The sequence below is a fragment of the Onychostoma macrolepis genome, chromosome 03 (genome assembly GCF_012432095.1).
Source record: "Onychostoma macrolepis isolate SWU-2019 chromosome 03, ASM1243209v1, whole genome shotgun sequence".
Classification (NCBI taxonomy): Eukaryota; Metazoa; Chordata; class Actinopteri; order Cypriniformes; family Cyprinidae; genus Onychostoma; species Onychostoma macrolepis.
In genome coordinates this window covers 29,553,747-29,573,620 of record NC_081157.1, presented here as the reverse complement: position 1 = coordinate 29,573,620, position 19,874 = coordinate 29,553,747, and the positions used below count along the sequence as shown (strand labels likewise).

The 19,874-nt window shown below is 36.9% G+C and overlaps 1 protein-coding gene across 2 annotated transcripts in view; it reads right to left on the bottom strand.

Moving 5' to 3' along the window:
- The window catches only part of ttyh3a (tweety family member 3a), a 66,767-nt gene that overhangs the window by 24,344 nt on the left and 22,549 nt on the right, over window positions 1-19,874 (bottom strand). For both annotated transcript variants that reach the window (XM_058768458.1, XM_058768459.1), the window contains exons 3-7: window positions 11,229-11,340; window positions 10,850-11,070; window positions 8,827-8,922; window positions 6,127-6,199; window positions 4,852-4,927 (exon numbers count right to left, since the gene is read on the bottom strand). In XM_058768458.1, coding sequence (XP_058624441.1) covers window positions 4,852-4,927; window positions 6,127-6,199; window positions 8,827-8,922; window positions 10,850-11,070; window positions 11,229-11,340 — 578 coding nt within the window. The remainder of the gene's footprint in view (window positions 1-4,851; window positions 4,928-6,126; window positions 6,200-8,826; window positions 8,923-10,849; window positions 11,071-11,228; window positions 11,341-19,874) is intronic.

Here is a 19,874-nt window from a genome sequence, read left to right as displayed (position 1 = left end):
GTTGTGGTCTATGCAGGTCCAGAAAGCTCTCGGATTTCATCAAAAATATCTTAATTTGTGTCTGAAGATGAACGAAACTCTTACAGGCTGGGAACGACATGAGGGTGAGAAATTAATGACAGAATTACATTTACATTTACATTTATGCATTTAGCAGACGCTTTTATCCAAAGCGACTTACAGTGCATTCAGGGTATACATTTATACATTTATCAGTATGTTTTATGTATGTTTTAGAGTGCCAAGAATTTAAATGGCACTCTTATTGGTAGCTGAGCGCATATTAAATTAGCCAAAATATTAAATAAATGAATGATACTCTAGGACTTCAGTCTTAGGGGTGTTCAGGAATAACTCTTGCCTGGTGCAGGAAGTTGCATATGCTTGTCAATTATTGTGCATCATTAATATTCGTTAATATGCCATATTCGGTTGAATTTCATTGTGATTTCTACTATTTTCAGTAAACGTGAACAGAAAACACAATCTCACATTTGATGAGTTCTGCCAGGTCATTGAGGATTTCTACGATTGCTGAAAAGAAAGACGAGAGCTGAAAACTTTGTAAATACTAGGTTATTATCTCAAACAGTGCAGCTTGACGCTAGCAACACAAAGGTCTAGGGTTTGATTCCCATTAAATTACAAGTACAAAACACAGACAAAAGTTTGGGGTCCCCCCAAAGCTGATTAAAATTACAATGCAATGAATCTGATCTGTGAATGTAAAGATGAATGGAAATGAAGATCTAGACTGCATTGTTAAAAAAAATATATTTTCTATTTCTGCACAGGAAACGGTACTAATTCACACAGTCCTCTCACAAACCTCCACACGCCAACGCAGATGGAGTCTTGGGCCATCTTCACACGCAGCTTGCAGCAGGTTGCGTGGACGTGAATCAAAAACAGACACATGCGTCAGAGCGGTGGGTTTGTTGAGGAGGAGTGTGATGCTTTCATCACTATCATTACACACGTAGACACACACACGGCAGCGGTCACAGGGAAAAGAAAAACCTGCTAACCTGCTAAGTCAATTCTCCCATCCCATACAACCGGCATCCCTGATTGCACTATAAATGGCATAATTATGGCACTGATGAGGGGAATAAACTGGCCTCTCAATTATAACCATGGATGGCTGTATACAAAAGGCTAAACTGAGCAGCATTCATTTATAGTGTGGTAGTGGAGTTCAGTGCTGGATTTATAGGTTGTAATAGTATTCAGTGAGCGGGCCAGAGCCCCACAGGCTCATATGTCATGTGTAAATGACCTCCAGTAATTGGATGTAATATTGGGTGACTGGTGATGCCCATATGAAACCGAACAAAGACAATGGAGTGGCTTCCAAAAACGATCTGAGAGGAGGCAGAGCTTTAAATCCCACTCACGCCGATGACTGCAGGCTGTAAAAGATCCTGATTCACGCGAGGCAGGGAACACGCCAGCGCACTGACAGATCTTATTTATGAAGTGTTTCACAGCTTTTCTTCAATGATGATTGTAAAATTTAACATCCTTCTGAGAAGTTATCAGATGAGTAAACTGCATACATAACGGAGGACAATTATAGCATGCATTACTGTTGATTTTTTAAAGAGGAAAGCGTTTAATTTAGATGCATGTTTGGACTACTGTCATCTTCTGGATTTGAAATTAATATCGAGTGAAGATCAAGTAGACTTGATACAGATAAAATTGTGTGATGTAATTTAAAAAAATAAATAAATAAATAAAAAAATAAAAACAAACACATAAACTAGTAGGTTAGCCCATCATAACAGAGCTTATTTACATGTAGAAGTAGCCTGTCACCAATCTGGCTCGTGGTCTTCCGTCCGACTGCCACAAGAGGTCGCCTCTCCATCATACTGACTCACACCACACTTCACACTGGACTGCATTTGCCATCATTCATTGCACCGATCAAACAGCTGTCACCAATCACACGCTCTCCTGAAAGCTATTACACCCACTATATAACACACACTCAAATCCTGATCTAGTTGCTGAGTATTGTTAAGCGTTTATCACTGTGTTAGCTGATAGCTACTTTACGGAGCCTGTCCTAGTTTTCCTAGGTTATTCATAGTCTTGCCTTGCCTGTTTTTCCTGTGTATCAGATTCTTGCCTGTGTATTTCGTTTTACCCTTTCATCTTGCCGTTTTTTTGGTCCCACTTTATATTAGGTGGCCTTAACTAGCCTACTACGTGCTTACATTTAAATTAATCATTTGGTACAATGCACTTATTGTGTACATACATGTTTTTACATTGTACTTGTATTTAAAAAAATACCTATATGTAATTACATCTGTAATTAATTTCTGCAATTACATTTATAATTACACTGTTGACCCATCTCTTACACCTTAACCCACCCTTAAACCTACCCATACCACCAAACCTGTCCCTAACCTTACCCGTATCCCACCTCAATAGCAGCAAAAGAGTTTTGCAATACAATATGAACACAAGTACATTGTACTTATTTTTTATGTAAATACATAGTAGTTAAGGCCACCTAATATAAAGTGTGACTTTTAATTTTGTTTTGGTAAAGCCAGGCTAATATAAAAAAGGTTTACTGTTATAAATGAAATGAAGAAAATACAAAGTTTGCTAGATTTATGATTTTAATAATTCCAAAAATGCATCACTGTATATAAAAAGGGTCCATACGGCTCTTTAAACAACTAGATTCAGTATTAAACAGCTCAAGACAGAAGACATAATGGGATATATACTTAGTCTTTCCTCACAGAAGAGACACGATGGATGGCACAGACATGTGTACTATTTGTAAGTACAGAAATGTCTTGGTTCTATTCTAGGGAGACACAGTAGGATGAGTCAGTCTAGGATGGTGATAGCCAGAAGGAGCACATCAGAGCTTTCTTTGTGGTCTCCATCTACAGCCATTAATGCTTCCGGGCTGAATTACTGCTCCAAATATAATTCTGGACTAAAGAGATGTAATTCGTGCAAATGTGTAAGATAAGATCTGATGTGCATATTATGATGATGTTCAAAGATATATTTTATTCTAGAATGGTGGGACAAGTTCTGAAAACCCACTAGCAAAATATTTTGTCATCAAGCAATCATACTTCAGTGATCGTGACTCCACAAAAAGACAAACAAGAATCACCATAAAAGTAGTGTAATGACTTGTGTGCTATATTTCAATTCTTCGAAAGTCATGTTAATAGTTTTGTGTGAGGAACAGACTAAATTTTGTTTCAATGTAGATCCTCCCCTGCAGTGAGCTGTTAAATCAAATAATGAATCACTGAGTGGAGTAGATTTTTTTTTTTTTTTGAGCCAATTTTTTATGAACTGGTGATGAGGTTACAATTAAACTTTGCTTTTCTCTTTAACTTCAGAACAGTGTTATTTTAGTATTATTTATATACTATTTTAGTAAATTGTATTCTATTTTCAGTAATTGTATGTGCTATTGTGCTTAATTTTATTTCAGTTTTAGTTCTAGTAAATTTAGTAGTCAACTTACTTCAGTTTTCTAATTTCGTTTTCATTTTTTACATTTTTAATCTAATATTTATATTTTATTTGAGATATATTTAAATTAATAAAAAAACATTGTAATGGTTTTAGTTAATAACAATTTAGATAACGCCACTCCTTCAGAAGACTTAATGCACAAGTCACATGGAGCGCTTACTCGTGGTCACTACAAAACTGTGTTAGACTGAAAAATCCTGGGTGAAATCTCATAATTCTCCTTCTGCGTTACAAGTCTGGAAAAACAGCACGATGAATACATTGGCAGAATGTTCAATTTTGGGTGAACTATCCCTTTAAGGACTTATTTAGAGCAAATGAGAGGAAGACTACAGATAGGAAGAACAAAAGATAAGAATAGAGCCCAGAAGACACACAATTACATGGTTGTGTGAAGCTGATAGTCACATGGCTTATCATCCACATCCTTCAGCGGTTTACTCTTCCTTTCCTCTTATCTCTCTCCTCTGCTCTCCAGAAGTTCTTGCTGTAGCTCTTCTCTTCTCAACCGACCAACAAAGTGATTAATCATAACAGACACCAAAGCTGACATATCAAACCTGCTTCTACTAAATGAAAGCATATAGAGATCCACATGCATAAAAAGACACTTCTGCTTCCTGCATAGAACCAATTCTAGCAGTCATTCATTGAGTCCCAATATAACCTCTCCATCTCCATATCTAACCACAGGTCCAACATAATGAAACCATTTAAACACATTTAACAGGATTCACACATGTTCAGGCCAGTGCAAATGCTTCCTTTCCAAGGATTAAGTCATAGGAAGACCAATTTCCAATGGGCCGTACCCAGAGTCCACCTAGATTAGGCTTAACCAGAATGTGTGAGCATCAACTTTCCATCATCAACATCTTGGTCCGGCCACCAAAGAGGAACGCTCGGACATGAAAAAACAAACACAGACTGAAAGAAAAACACCCACACAGTTGTCTCTTCCCCCTGATATACTGAGAGCATCCAGCCTCCTGTGGATAATAAGGTCACTTTGAAGAGGAACTGCTGTGTTGAGTAATGCTGATAAAGTGAGGAAGAGAAAGTCAGATGGAACACTTCCTCTCTGAGCCAACAGGAAATGAACGCCTGCGTGACCGCTCATCCCTCAGAGAACACGCTCCTCCGTCAGGAGATGTAGGGCAGACTAAATTCAGACAGACTCGCAAGTGATTCACAATAACACCTGCTAGATTAAGCATCTTACTCACAAATCAGCAGGAGGTGGAAGAAAGAAAAAAAAAAGAAATGTAAAATCTGTTAGATTTGAAAGAAAACTATGGATTGGAGCGAAATGAAACAAACCTTTCTTGATGAGCATATACTGCTCTGACACCTTGGTCATGTACATGTCAGGCGCTGCACAGAAGTCACTGAAGCCCTAAAATGAGAAAGAAAAAGCAAACAATGAATATTAAAGGAGGATATTCTACACTTTATAGCATGCTGTTTTCCCCTGAAGGTTATTCAACTTTTCTACAGACAGCTTATCCATTAAAATGATCAAAAGTGACCGTGAAGACATTTAAAATGTTACAAAATACTTCCATTTCAAAGAAATGCTGATATGTTGAACTTCCTATTAATTTCAGCTTTCCCTTCTATTCAACTTTCTATAATAATTCTGAAAAAAAAAAAGTTGTCATGGCTTTCACTAAAATATTAAGCAACAACTGTTTTCAACATGGATTATATAAAAATCAACACTTTAGTATGATTTCTGAAGGATCATGAGACACTGAAGACTGGAGTAATGATGCTGAAATTTCAACTTTAACAAATCAAAGAATAAATTATATTTTAACATTTAAATATTCCACAATATTACTCACTTTACTCTATTTTTGATCAAATAAATGCAGTCTTGGTGACTGGCAAGAGGCTTCTCTCAAAAACATCTTACCAACTCCAAACTTTTGAAGGGTAGTGTATATTTTAAGCTGTGATTTTTAGCGATAGTGTTTAATTAGCATCCTGGCAGCTAGCTGTGCTTTAACTGGTTGACAAGTGTTGTGTTTTTAAGATGGCATGTCAAGCTAAAAATAGTCTAACTTTAAAAAAATGCACCTTGAAATCCCTCAGTTCTGTTTAACTGTATTTTGCAGTAGCAAGAAAACATCTAATCTAAATTTCCCCTAAGAAAGGCATGCAATCAAGCCCTGGTATATCTGAAACTAACCTAGTCATACAGGGACTTTCATATAACTGATTTGCCAGCTAGTAGCTGGCAACCCACTGACTAGTCCATTTTGACTAGCTTTTACTTTGATCTGTAGGTTTGTACATTCCTAATATGAAAATGACCTTGATTATGTTTGACAAACTGCTGTTAGTGTGCAAATTCTGAGTGTTAGAGTATGTATACAAAAAATGTCATGACATCTCCCCTTTAAAGCAGTTGTATAATATAACTATGCTAAAGAGGCTGCTAATCACAGAGGTGAACTATTACTGGCTGCTTTATGTAATTCCACAGTAATTCATAATTTGGGCATATGCCGTGAGATCTTAAGACGAAGAAGCATCACTACAATACTGTCCTGCCTCTGTGAGGAGAAGCGTTGCCATGGAGACACTCACCGAGGAGACAGCCAGTTCCAGACCCAGTGAGCCCCAGCTGATTACCAGCGCCAACACACCCAGAAAACACACCCTGAGAGAACACAGATAATCAGCATTTCTGCCATCATTATATACAATGTACACATATTATCATATTCTAAAAGGTTGGAATCCCTTCACTGGGCTTTTCTGCTTAGAAAAACCCTTCATCCCACTACAATTTTCATAACTTTCATCTATAATATGAATTTAATGTTGGTAAAATTATAGAAGCAACAGTGGGATTCAAAACCATTAAGTAATAAGCACACATGGCTTGCTATCATCCATACAGCATGTTGTTATATGAGCCTCACATTTGTGTAAAACAAACTCCAACTAAAATATCTGCTCACCTTCACATCTAACATCTGATGCCCACGTTTGAGCATAATATATTTAACATATTGCAGATTGGCAGACTGTAAACGTGTGTATATATGAAATAAAATACAATAAATATTTATTTATATTGTTTATTTATATATACACAAATTAAAAATAAATACATTTTATTTTATTTTTTTTACAGTCTGCTAATCTGCAATTTTAAAAATTAAGTTATTTCTTTATATTTTAAAATAATTTCTTTATCTCTCTCTCTCTGTGTGAATATAAAATCAAATACGATATTTATTTATTTTAATTAGCATATATACACAAATTAAATATATATATATATATATATATTTTTTTTTTTTTTTTTTATACAGTCTGCTAATCTGCAATGTGTTAAACTTAAAAATAAAATAGTTATCCATTTATATGTTTAAATATAATTTCTTAAAATATATAAGCATCCTTGAATAAATTTATTTAGTTTTATTTTATTGGGGAAAAAAAAATAGATCTTGAATTCTTAACAACAACAACAAAAATACTGTTTGCAGCATAACTCTAAAATCAACATGTTCCACATAAAACAGTCAGACACTGAATTGAGTTTTTTGGTGATGTGTACATTAATAAAAATTATGCTTCCATCTATACCTTTAAATTAATACCATCATACTACTTGATTTGGCATTTGAGTATCATGAAATGCCTTGAGTCAGGATTGAACTATGGCATCCTACAGATTTCACGCTTTTAGTGAGTAGCAACTTTTTTTGCAGAGCAAATCAATATCCTAACATTTACCTTCTGACACAGCCTAATGTCAAACCGGCTTTTTCGCTATATAATGTGAATGCTAAATGTTAAATGTCTTAATGTATAGTAAATAAGATAAGCTAGAGGAAATCGGTAAGCCAGCTTCATGATAGAGATGGCAGGCTTTAATGTGAGCTCTAGCCTAGGAGGAAACGATGCACTGCTTCCTCCTATAAGAAACAACAGGTTAACGACGGCCTTAGAGACACAATGACTCTATCCATAACACTGTGTTTTTTGGCAGGTCTGGTGGAAGGAGTTGTGCACTATCTACTAAATGACTGAACATGATCGCCCCACACCATGTACCTGAGGTACTCCAGCACACATAGGAAACCAACATACAACTGAAGAGACCTTCCAGAGAATATCTCGCTTACTTACAATAGCACTGTTCCAAAATCTAGTATGCCGCCTACCTACCCAGACAGCATTTTAAGCTACACACTTCCAACACAAAGGAAGTTTCAAAGGATAGGCATGCCACAGAAGACAGCTAAGGCAACACAGCATGTATGCTTCAATGAGAAGGCAACCTAGAACGAATTTGGAAGGAAAAAGTTGGTGGACATCAGTCCAGTGAAATCTCACTACAAATACATACATAAATAAATATATATATATAAATAAATATATATATATATATATATATATATATACACAATACAAGACCTTTTACATTCATACAGGATGAAATTCTAAAACCTGGACAGTCCAATAAAATTTGGAAAGGAGGTCCATGAAAACATACATAGAGTTGGCCAAAAAGGCAAAATTTGTAATGTTGTGATTTACCTCTTAGATGGTTGGTTTAGTTTGTGGCTTATAATGCTTTAAGAAAGACTACTGGAACCAAGACGGGTGGACACTGTTGCATTGTTAGCTTTGAGACATCTCTAGTTGCACCCCAAATTGAATAGTATCCAGTTTGCCCTATACTGTCTCTTGTATGAATTTTATAAGGATATTTTGTCATCCAGCATAATGTTCATTTTTTGGGGAATTTTCAGTGTCAACACACTACAAAAGAGCACAGAAGAGTGCATAAGTACAACGATTGGGATACTCTTATTGGGGAGTCTCTTAGCACTTCATAAGAGGTAGTGTGGCAGGAAGTTACTTTCTATATAGAGCGGTTTTGGAACAGTGCTAATGTGTCTGTTTTTCGAGCTATGTTGTTCAGGCACTGTGGACAGCTTGACACGCTGTTGTTCTTCTGTTTTTCTGTGCCATCTCTGATTTAAAACTTCCCGGGGGGGTGGGGCGTGGGGTGGAGATCGGAGAGAAAGAGACATTATAATTTCTGTGTTGGAGCTAAAATAGAAGAGCATAACTAACACTTCATAAATCAATCTGGTGTAACCAGCCTCATGGAGTGGCATCGAGTGCATGGCTCCCTGACAACTGAAAGACGTTTGTGGGTCAGTGACAAGAGCAGATTGCTGGTCATTTACTAGTTTCTGTAAGATCTATTTTCCCTGGTGTACCACACATGACCCAAAGACACATCCATATGTCGAGCCTTACCCAATCAGAGTTCCTTTGGAGTTGCGGATAAGGCCAAAGAGCACCAGCAGGCAAATGAGCACATCAAACAGCAGCAGACCCAGGTAGCCTAGCCACCTAAAGACAACAACACATAAACATTACAAACACAGCAAAACCCACAGTCAATGTAACGAACGCTGTATAACAATTTATTGGAAACTCAAAAATGGTAACACTTCAAGAAACATTAACAAGTCATTAACAAATAGTATAAGATGCTTCACAGATCAGTTGTCTCTTGTATATTTAAATAATGAAATATAAATATATGAAAAAGGGGTCAGTATGCTGTTTTTCTTTTAAGAAATGTATATTTTTACTAACCAAGGATGCATAAAATTGATAATTCGTAAGTTTATAAAATAATAACAATAATATTGTAACAGTATTTCACAGTATTGCTGTTTTTACTGTATTTTTGATCAAATAAGTGCGGCCTTGGTAAGTAGGGATGGGCGATATACCGGCAGAGATTTCCGACTATTGCCTCTATTGTGATTACACGCTCGTGTGACATTGCTGTGCTACGTGGTCACGAAAACATTTCGTTTGTATGCGTGTTTAAGCATTTCTATAAAAAAAAAAAAAAAAAGATTTTTGAGCCATGGAAACTCAATCAGCAGCAAAAGAGAACTCATTTCACTATATGCACGCTGTCTGAGAGACAGTGCTTTCTGAGCACTGTCAGAGAGCCGTGTGCACGTAAAGATGGTGCTAATAAAGTGTGGGAGAGTTATTTTTGCTGCTTTATAGGCATTGAACAGTCAAATACACAATTGTATGAGTCAAAATGCCCATATTTGCCAGTATCCTCGTAAACACAGTAATTTAGGTCTTAAGTGAAAGCAACCAGCTGAGAAAGACGACGCACGTGTAACAGTATATTGGATCCAGGCAGCTCTTAAAGTGACAGCATAATATTCCTGCTGTCTGTCATTCATGTTAATCAGACAACAAAAGAGAGAAAATCTCTCACTGCTCTTGACTAAATAACTTTTGTAACTTTAATAAGAAGAAATATATATTTAATTTAGACAGTGAAGAATATGCAGTTTTTTTTATACATGTGATTACTTTATACAATGTATGCAGCATTTTTATGTGTTCTACTGTAGTGTTTTTTTTTTTTGTCCTTTTGCTTGTAATTAGTTTATTATTGTTATTTAAATCGCTGACTGTTTACTTGTCTTCAGTAAGCTTCAGCGATCCATTTACATTTTCAGAAAATGTAATTTTTGGAAATCAAAGCCAAAATTATTTGGTTTTCTGGCTTTATCCTGTTTTGGAAGCCTGAAATGAAACTTATTTGGCTTTTTAGGTAAACAAACAGACCCCAAAGCAATTTCTTTCAGTGAGAAATGTAAATGGCTGACGAGAGGTGGAAAGAGGCAGAGAGTGAACAGAATGCTAATTTCTATTCTCTCTAAGAGAGCACTGTTCACAACTTATGCGATACAGAGAAATCCTTTGAGCACTTTTTCTTTTTTGCCTGAGACTTTTTTTTTGGGGATGTTAGAAAGATTTTACACCTTCAAACAAACTGAAGTACATTTCAAAATGTCAGTCAGAAATATTTCAAGGGTTGTCGTACCACAAAAATTTCAGTAATCAGTATAAGGGATTCCTAATTTCTTTTTTGTCAGCCAAACTTCATTTACCAAATATGTTTACTTATTGACACAACCCTTAAATTTTAAGTTAATATTTTAATAACGCTCTCTCTCAAGTTCACAGTTCTCTGATGTCAGTTAATGATCACATGACACGCAGGTAAACCAATATTTATTTATTTTTGCAAATATGTTTATAATTTAAAAAATGATATATATACATTTTTCTTTATTAAAAATAAATAATGTTCACATACTTGAACTTGCGTACTGAAATGTGTATTCTCTTTTAAATTTTAGAATTGATTTGGTACTGAAGTAGAATGTTTGACATCCCTACAAATTTCTTTCAGTGATATTGCCATTTCTGTGAAAGACATCAAAGTACATACCTGTACCAGTCATACAGTTCAATCTGGGTTGCCAGATCCTCCAGGGAGATGCTGAGATCGCTCCAAAAGGGAATGTCAGCCATCTGACGAACAAGCTCGCTCCGCTGATCCTGGAGTTTCTGTACAATGGACAGGTAGTCTGTGTGCTTTGCATACTGGTCCTTTAGCAGCTGAAGGTTCTCGTCCACAGTCTGGCTCTGAGCTGATGTACTTTCTGACACCTACAGACACACACATTTGCTTTGTAAGCTCTTTTCTCACGAGCTACAGATCATACAGCATAACATCTGAGTATGTCACAGAGATTGTCAAGCTCTGGTGTGTTTTTGGGGAGACGAAGCACTGTGTGAACATAACCCAGTGTGCATCAGTGTCTCACCAATCTGTCCACTCCTGACACGGTGCGATTGGCATGGCGGAGGGAGTAGGTAAACCGATTCACGCCGTCACAGGTTTCGCCATTCCCGTAGAAACCAACAGCAATGCCAGCGCTGTAAGGAGACAAAGAGAGAGGCATGAAGAGGAGGCCTTCTGCAGAGCCATGGTAACCCTGAGGAATAGGTCAGTAATGTCCCAAAACCCCTGCACACAGCCGGCAGAAGACGCAGACAAGCATCTAATTCAGACTCTATTGTCCTCATAACACAACTGAACACACATGAATGACTTATTAAATAAGAGTGAATTCTCACAGATCATTCAGGGCTACTGATTTACAGCAGTCATGTCTAAACAGGAGTACTTAGAAATTGTAAAGATGTAAATGTAAAGATTTAAGAATAATTATAAAATACTAAAAATAAACTATTTATCTTGTGTGTATTTTTTTGTATTAACCATAAATACACTATATGCACTACTGTTAAAATGATTTTGGATTAGATTTGTTTTAAAGATTTTTATTTTTTTTATTTTTTACTTTTACTCTGTAAAGACACAAACACATAAAAAGACACATAAAATTCCATTCAAAGAATCCTGAAAAAAACATCCTAAATATTACTTAGCACAACTGCTTTTAACATTGATAAAAATGCTTCTTAAGCATCAAAACAGCATATTAGAATGATTTCTGAAGGATCATGTGACACTGAAGAATGGAGTAATGATTAATATTAAATAAATTATAATAATATTTCACAAAATTACAGATTTTACTGTATTTTTGATCAAATAAAATGCAGCCTTGGTGAGCATAAGAGACTTTCAAAAACAAAAGAATCTTACAGATGCCAAACATTTAACTGTATGTATGTAACCAAATAAAGCATTAAAAGGCTCACAGCTTTAAAATATTTAAAAATCAGTGATGAAAATACAATGGACTGTAAATAGAAAAGAGTGTAGTATTGTCTCAGAGAGATGAATTCTAAGCATTATTGCATTACATATGGGCTCATAACCAGAAGGTTGCTGGTTCAAGCCATGCAATATGCAATACAAGCCTTAAATGTTAACGTAGTGAAAACTCACTTTATATATTTGTACAGTTCGCAACTAACAAAATGATTTTAGTCCATTTAGTCCAAGTGTCTGTGCACATGTGAGAACCACAAGAGAACTAGTGGTCAAATGATCAATAGCACTCTGTGAAACTCAACACAACATTGACTCAGACTGCTGGGCTACAACAACAGCGCTGGGAGAAGACAGATGAAAATGAATCGATTGTGCTAACAGCTTTGACCAACAAGAGAATCAGGTCACAAACACACGGCTGCCCCACAAACCCACTGAGACCGTTCACAGCAATGTACAGACCACCTGCACCATCTGTACCAGAGATATGACCACCAACACATCCGACTTGAGCTTGTTGCCTCACCACCAGGTGGCAGAATAGCACAACCTGCCGATGGGGCTTTCAATCCCACTCATTCCCATTCCCCACCCTCTCTCGCTCAAGTATGCCACCCAACTCTATTGTAAAGCATTCAATGGCAGCTACAATCAGCAGTCACCCCGCTTAAGGGGGTTCTGCAGCTAAACAAAGAGCTATTCACCGCAGGACAAGCTCCACAGCTCTCAGCCAGAGTACATTTAAGACGCATTCCATGCGTTTGCCAGTCTTAGACTTTGGCCCATTTGTGAAGCAAATGATAAGTATTAAGATTTCACAATAACGTCTGAATGTGAAGGACCCATTGTCGTTTAAGCACTAGGCAGGAAGTCACTTGAGTGAGAGTATCTCAAATAGCTCTATATTTTGTAAACATGCAGTTAGTTGTGCTAAACTGACGTGGTGTGTTGGTTTTATTCTCCATGCGCTGTGCTGTTCAGATGGGGCGTGTTGCGGCACGAATGTGCAGATCAGGAAGCAGATGTCACCTCGCCGTCCCCCCGAAGCCATGGTCATGTGACCCATTAGAGGTCTCAGTGGAGTTCCCAGCATTCCTGCTACACTAAATCTGGTGGATAATCTGCATGAGTAAAGTTAACTAAATACACAAAAACACAGTCTAATCTCTCATAGCACAACATGAATGGTTAGAGTGTGACATTTCTTTTCTCATGTTGTTTGTATTAAAATAAATTATAATGCTACTTGTGTTTACACTATTACAGAACTATGCAATGACTTCACTGTGAAATTATCTGTTTGTAAGAAGCAGAGGTTCATACTGTAGTTCCCAAGAAGACAGAAATAAATTAATACTTATACAGGACTATTTGTGCAAGGTGGCGTTCTGAGTTTTTAAATGGATCTTTAAAATAAATCTAAAAAGTATATATATATATATATTTTTTTTTATATGTCAGTGTATATGTATATATATAAAAAAATCAGTTCAAGAACAGTAATTTTAAAGTATTTTTAGATGCTTTGTTGATTTCTTAAAAAAAAAAAAAAAAACCTTGCCAGTGTGACTTACTTCTAAGAACACTACGGTTTTACCATTGTAATCATATCAAACAAGGTATGGGTAGCCCAAACAAGCCTGTCAGCTATAAAACTGTCAGCCTGCAAAAAAGGGCAGCAGTGAGGTTTATAGGGTCAGATACATCAAACCATACCAGAGACATCTCAGATAATAGTTATACCGAGAGAAAGGAAGTGATTGTGGGCTCTAAAGGCAAGATATGACCCGAGGACAGATCAATCAATGTTCCCGCAGCTGTGGCCTTTGGTGGTCCCATATCACTGCTGTCCTGTATTAAAGAAAGCTCAGTCTGTCAGACAGTCTCTATTCTGGGCAACAGCTCTCATGGGTCCATACAGACATACTGCAAACAAATAAATGACAAACATAAGCCACATGACTCATCGAAATCTATCCCAGCGCTCCTTAATGCTAAGAAGCAGACTTGAGTTGCATAACATATAATAAATAATGACCTGTGATTGTTGATCAGTGTGAATGGGGTTAAATGCTCCTTAGAGAATAACACTCCACTGACTGGACAGATCACACTGAGCAATCTCATTACTCATGCTCGTCCTGGTGCGCCCTTCCCCCTAAAGCACAGCGTCCTGAATCAGTGGGGATTTCGTTAAGTGGAGTGTCACACAGCTAAGACGAGACTAGCTTGGTCACTGTACCCAAAGAGAGGCCTTTGGTGTTTTATCTCTGTATACAACAGCTACAGTTACCAATAAAAATGAATTAAAAAAACACGCATATACATATAAATACATAGAAAGAGAGAGAGAGAGATGTACAAAAAGTGCAATCTTCTTACAAAAATATATAATTAAAAAAATAAATAAAAAATACATGACATAGAACAAATAGCAGGTCTATTAGTTTGCAAGACTTAATGCACAGATTTTTGATCCCTCCATTGCTATAGTTGTCACTGCCATTTAAAATGCATTTTCAAATTCAAATCCCACATTTAAATATGGCTCTCAATCTAAAAATTTAACCGTGTAGCTAGCAGCAAATCAGTTATGCTAAAAAAAAAAAAAACCTTTGACACTTTTAGAGCGATTACACATTAGGGTTGGGCTGATGGCTGACAGACATCACGATGTTGAGCCGGCATCGTGATTCCCCCCCTCCCCCTCTCGCAATCCGCCACACCCCAATTCCATGTTCGGAAAGAAAATTAAGTGTACAACGGAACCCCTAAAGAGAATAACTAGCCTACGAGATGGGAGGATAAAAAAATTATTTCAATACTTTCTCTCGCAATTATATCATTGGGTAATTATACTGTAAATAAATTGGGGAGCCGCTATTAATATGCAGGGAATTGAAACGACTTTCGAATGTGCGCACTCATTTTACGTTCACTTTCGAGATTCAAGATCACACGGACTCTATAATACGGAGTGGCAGTACTTACCACACATTTTACAAGATTAGATGTTTGTCAGTGGTGCTCAGGATCTGCAAATCATTCACCATCGTCCTATCAGTCATCTCTCCTTACTTTGTGTAAGTGGTAAGTGAACTTTCATGTAAGCTATTGTAATGTAACGGGCTACCACTATCAAGTGGCTCCGTAGAACGTGTTATTTGTTTTCACGCTTCGTGGCACACCCCTAACCCCGCCCCCCGATGCCATCATCCATCATGATGTTTCACTGTAGACATCGTCCGATGCCAATTTGGTAGACATCGCCCAACCCTATTACACATACACATAGGAGTGTTTAAAAAAAAGCTTACTCTAGTGAGACAAAAAAAAAGGTAGGGAAATCTTATATATTTTTTTTTATCTATAAAGAAGACTACTGACATTATTGCAATATTCCCTTAGTAAATAAACAATATATTTAAAATACATTAATTTCATACTAAGTATAGTTATTAGCATATTTACTAACATATCGATCAAGCCTAACTGATATAAAAATTTAAAATTAAACTTTATTTGGAGTAGGTCACTACTTGTGCACAATGAAAATTTCTTAATATTAAGCCTAAAATGTGTTTTAATGTCACTACTGATGAGGATTGTATGATATTTCAATAGTATCTGTCTTTTAGGTAAGTGTACCTGAAGTATACTTGCAATAGTTCCACTTTAGCACAAACAATTAGTTGTACTTCAGCACTACTTTCACACAATTAAAGTACATCAAGTACAAAATTAGTTGTTCCAATTTAACAGACTTTAAGTATAACAGTTTAGTACACCAAATTGCAGGCTATTTTTAATAAGTGCATAAATATGAAATTTTATTTTTAGTATACTTAGCATGAAAGAAATGCATTTCAAATACATTTTAGTATATTTATTTTTCACAGGGTCACATTACCCAATGTTATATTGTGAGCAAAGGTACTGCGATAATAATAATAATAGTTCACAGCATTAGCAGAGACAGAATATCTTTAATATGTAAGAAATACTGACATTATATCTGTAATATACTAAAATGAACAGAATTGAATCAAAACTGGAATCAAGAGCTTGTGAATCAGAATCAAATCAGAAAATCTGCTATAAATAATTTGTACATACATTGATGTACAATTGGACAGATGAATCATATTTCTGGTGCAAAAATGTTGGATGGACACAAGCTTATATATTCCTGTCTCAAGCCCTTCAAAATTCCCAAATGAACTGCACACTAGCTGCTGTGATGCTATCAGAGCCTTTGAAGTGGCTTCAATGTCAAGTCATGAGCTGATTAGCATAAACGCTGTAAAGGTTTCAGAGTCTTGCTCTGGATTTCCATAATCTTTAGTTATGCAGCGCTACAGCTAAAATGTGCCTGAAGCTGCAGAGATCAGAAGTCCAAGCGTGAAACTTAGGTGCTTGTGCATCTGGAATGAGTCCTCTAGGCTGTTTCACACCAACTACAATTAAACTATCTGACAGAGGTGAGGATCAAACTTTAAATCATTGAAAACAGAGCAAATTCATGTGTCTTGACTTGTATGCCTCCAACTATGGCCCTGTCCCAAATGGAACACTTCATGTACACTTGCGGTCTTACAATGGCCGCCGCATGCATGTGTCCGTTAAGTCCACGAGACCGTAGGGTGTCCTATTCGTCATTTTAGCATTCAGAAGGGTGCTCGCGAGCGCCCCCTTTGCAGCCATTATGCACCCTCGATCCATACTTCTACCCAACAGTCAAAGCGGCATTACGTCACGAAAGTGCAGACTCCGAGAAAGACTGCGAGGGTTTAGGGTGCCATTTGGGACGGGGCCTATATCAATTCTGACTGAACAGTGTGCATTTGAAGGGATTTCATCTGGACTAAATAATAGGGATGCACCGATAACGGTATCGGGCCCGATACTGAGCTCCTGTACTCGTACTTTTTAAAATGCACGATACCAAACGCCACACAGCATGTGATAAGTGCCATATTCAGACAAAGAAACACCGACAACAGAACAACAGACAGCAGAATGGAGTTATTAGAGATGATGTCTACGAAGTATATGTATGCAATGAATTTAATGTTAAATATTCAGTATTAACGCCTGTATAGCTGATGTGCACAAGCTGATAGGCCAAGCAAAGCACGCTGAGTGGATTGAGATGCGTGAGCTTGTCGAGTGAATATCCTTTTCTCACAGACATCACTGGATAGTTTGTACTTCGGTCAGATATGTCAGAAACAAGTAAAACAATGCACAAGTTACTTAACGGAAGGGGGAGGGAGGGAGAGAGAGAGAGTGCGCACATACTTCTGTTGTGTGATCTTTGTTGATGTTCGCTCACTTAGCACACGCATCATTTGGCTTAAAACTAAATCGTAAATAAGACAATTTATAGGGGCATTCACTATAAACAATTTACTATCAACGTTAAGCATACACGACTTACTGGCGAAAGTGAAACTAACAGCCTGTTTGAAATGCGCTAGGCTGTAGGCCTTCTGTACTTGTCCCTCTCATTCTGCACCAGTACAAATACGTGCACACGCTGCGCATGTTTTGCTTGCTTCATGAGAGATTCTGCATTATATGAGTGGCTTTGAAATATAAAAATCGCAGCACGTTTCAAATGAAAAAAAAAAAAATGCGACTTATTTCTGAAATATCACAGTTAGGAGTAGAGGTCGACCGATTCATCGGTTTTGCCGATTAATCGGCACCGATAGTTGATTGCCACAATTATCAGGTATCGGCATGGATAGTTTTCCGGTGTGCAACCATTGCTGGAGTGGCTGAGAAGGGTCCGCTGGCATTACACAGTACGAGAGCGGCCTCTAGAGGTGGAAATCACTGACAGCACGTGTTGTTTATTTTGACACGTGACACTGCGCGCTGCACAGAGCGGGAAACTCCAGACTCGCATTTAAATACAGCCGACAGAAAAGCCTGCCGCGGAACAGAACGCCATTCACATAGTTTTCTATTAAATTACATTATATTTGTCCCAAATCGTTGTGAATGTATAATGACTTCACCCTAGGCTATAAATTATGTATTGTGCATTTTTCAGCAAAACGTTTGTCTTTCTGTGGCTCTAATAAAGTCTGTATGCTTCATGTAGAGAGCTGTAATACAGATCGCGCGTTCTCTTTCCGCTTGCTCTGTTTTTTTTTTTAAACGCCAAACTTCAAACTCATTCATGCCACATTGTTCATTCTTGAAGCAAACTTATGTACTTAAATAGTTTTAGACCGCCACTTGATCTGAACGCAAAGCGTCTGGTGTGTGTGTGATATTTCTGAGTTCTCCTAGACGCAGCGCTGCTGCCCGGTGTGGGACTAACTTTTTTTTTTTTTTTTTGATTAGATAATTATTAAGTGTTAAAAAACAGAAGCAAATAAAGTGTGTGAGTACACATACAATATCCATATGCATGTAATTTTAATGCTATGGCCTTGTGTAGGTATTTAAAGATGGCCATCTTTAAGCGTGATTGTTGAAATTAAATGCTAGCACTTAACAATAAGAGTCCATTCCTAGCATTAATGAAAACTGTAGAAGTATTGTTCCTTGTTAGAGTGTTTTCATTTCAACATTCACTATTAGCTACTAATAGGCTACATTTTTAAATTTTAAAGTTTCTTCTTTTAACATTAGCAAACTATGAAATAACTTTAATGATCAGTATAGTAAATACTATTAATATTTTAATTCATTTACAAAGTATGGTTCAGTACTGTTGCTGCTTTTTTTGTTTTTAATAGTAAAGCACTAGCTCTCTTTCAGTATCCATTTTGAAAACTATCGGCTGATTAATCGGTATCGGCCAGTGTGGTCCAACCTAGCTATCGGTATCCGTAAATTCCACTATCGGTCGACCTCTAGTTAGGAGATTTATAACAAGTGGCTCCCTGCATTATTACAGCAAAACACGTGATTACAGTACTAAGCCGCTGCGATGCTATTAAGTTACAGATGATGTACCATAGAGCAAAAAAAAAAAAAAAATTAACAGTGAAAGTAACAAAAACTTGTGAAATACATTTTTAATCGGCATAATTAAGTGTGAAAATAACCGAATGACATACAGTCAAACTAGGAGCGTAGCCAGAAAAGAGACTCTGGGTGTGCATCAGAAAAACTGGGTGTGCCACATTTACTGTCAGATTAATGTGCAAAAAAAAAAAAAACACCAAGACTGTGTATTACTAACGTTACAGAACAGAACAGACTGGGCTGATATAGCCTGTAAAAATATATAACATCTCTAATTACATAGTCGGAATGAAAAGGTGCATTTCTTTATTAAGTTCATGTGGAGATGGCGAGTGCAGCGTCGCATTCAGCAACTTTATCTTTTCAGCCGACACTGACTGACTGAGAAGAAATCACTAGTTTATTAACAAATAATTCAAATGTTTTCTTTTCCCTTTCCCCCAACATATTCATAATCATTAGCCTACTTTTGCCATTGCTAGTTTTATACGTGTGCTTGAGCGCGGAATAGGCTATACACCTATATATTAAAGGACGGTTAGTAGCCTAGGTTATTATATTAATCAATTTACGTGTGACTAGTGAAATCTTTAGTCGGGGACAGGCCTACTTGGCACAAGGAACCGATCCATTTTTAAAATAAAATGCTGACAATTTGAAAAGTGCGCCTGCTAATCACGTCACGTTTTATTGCAATGCACGAGTTATGAATGCGTAATAAGTCAAATGTTTTTATTTT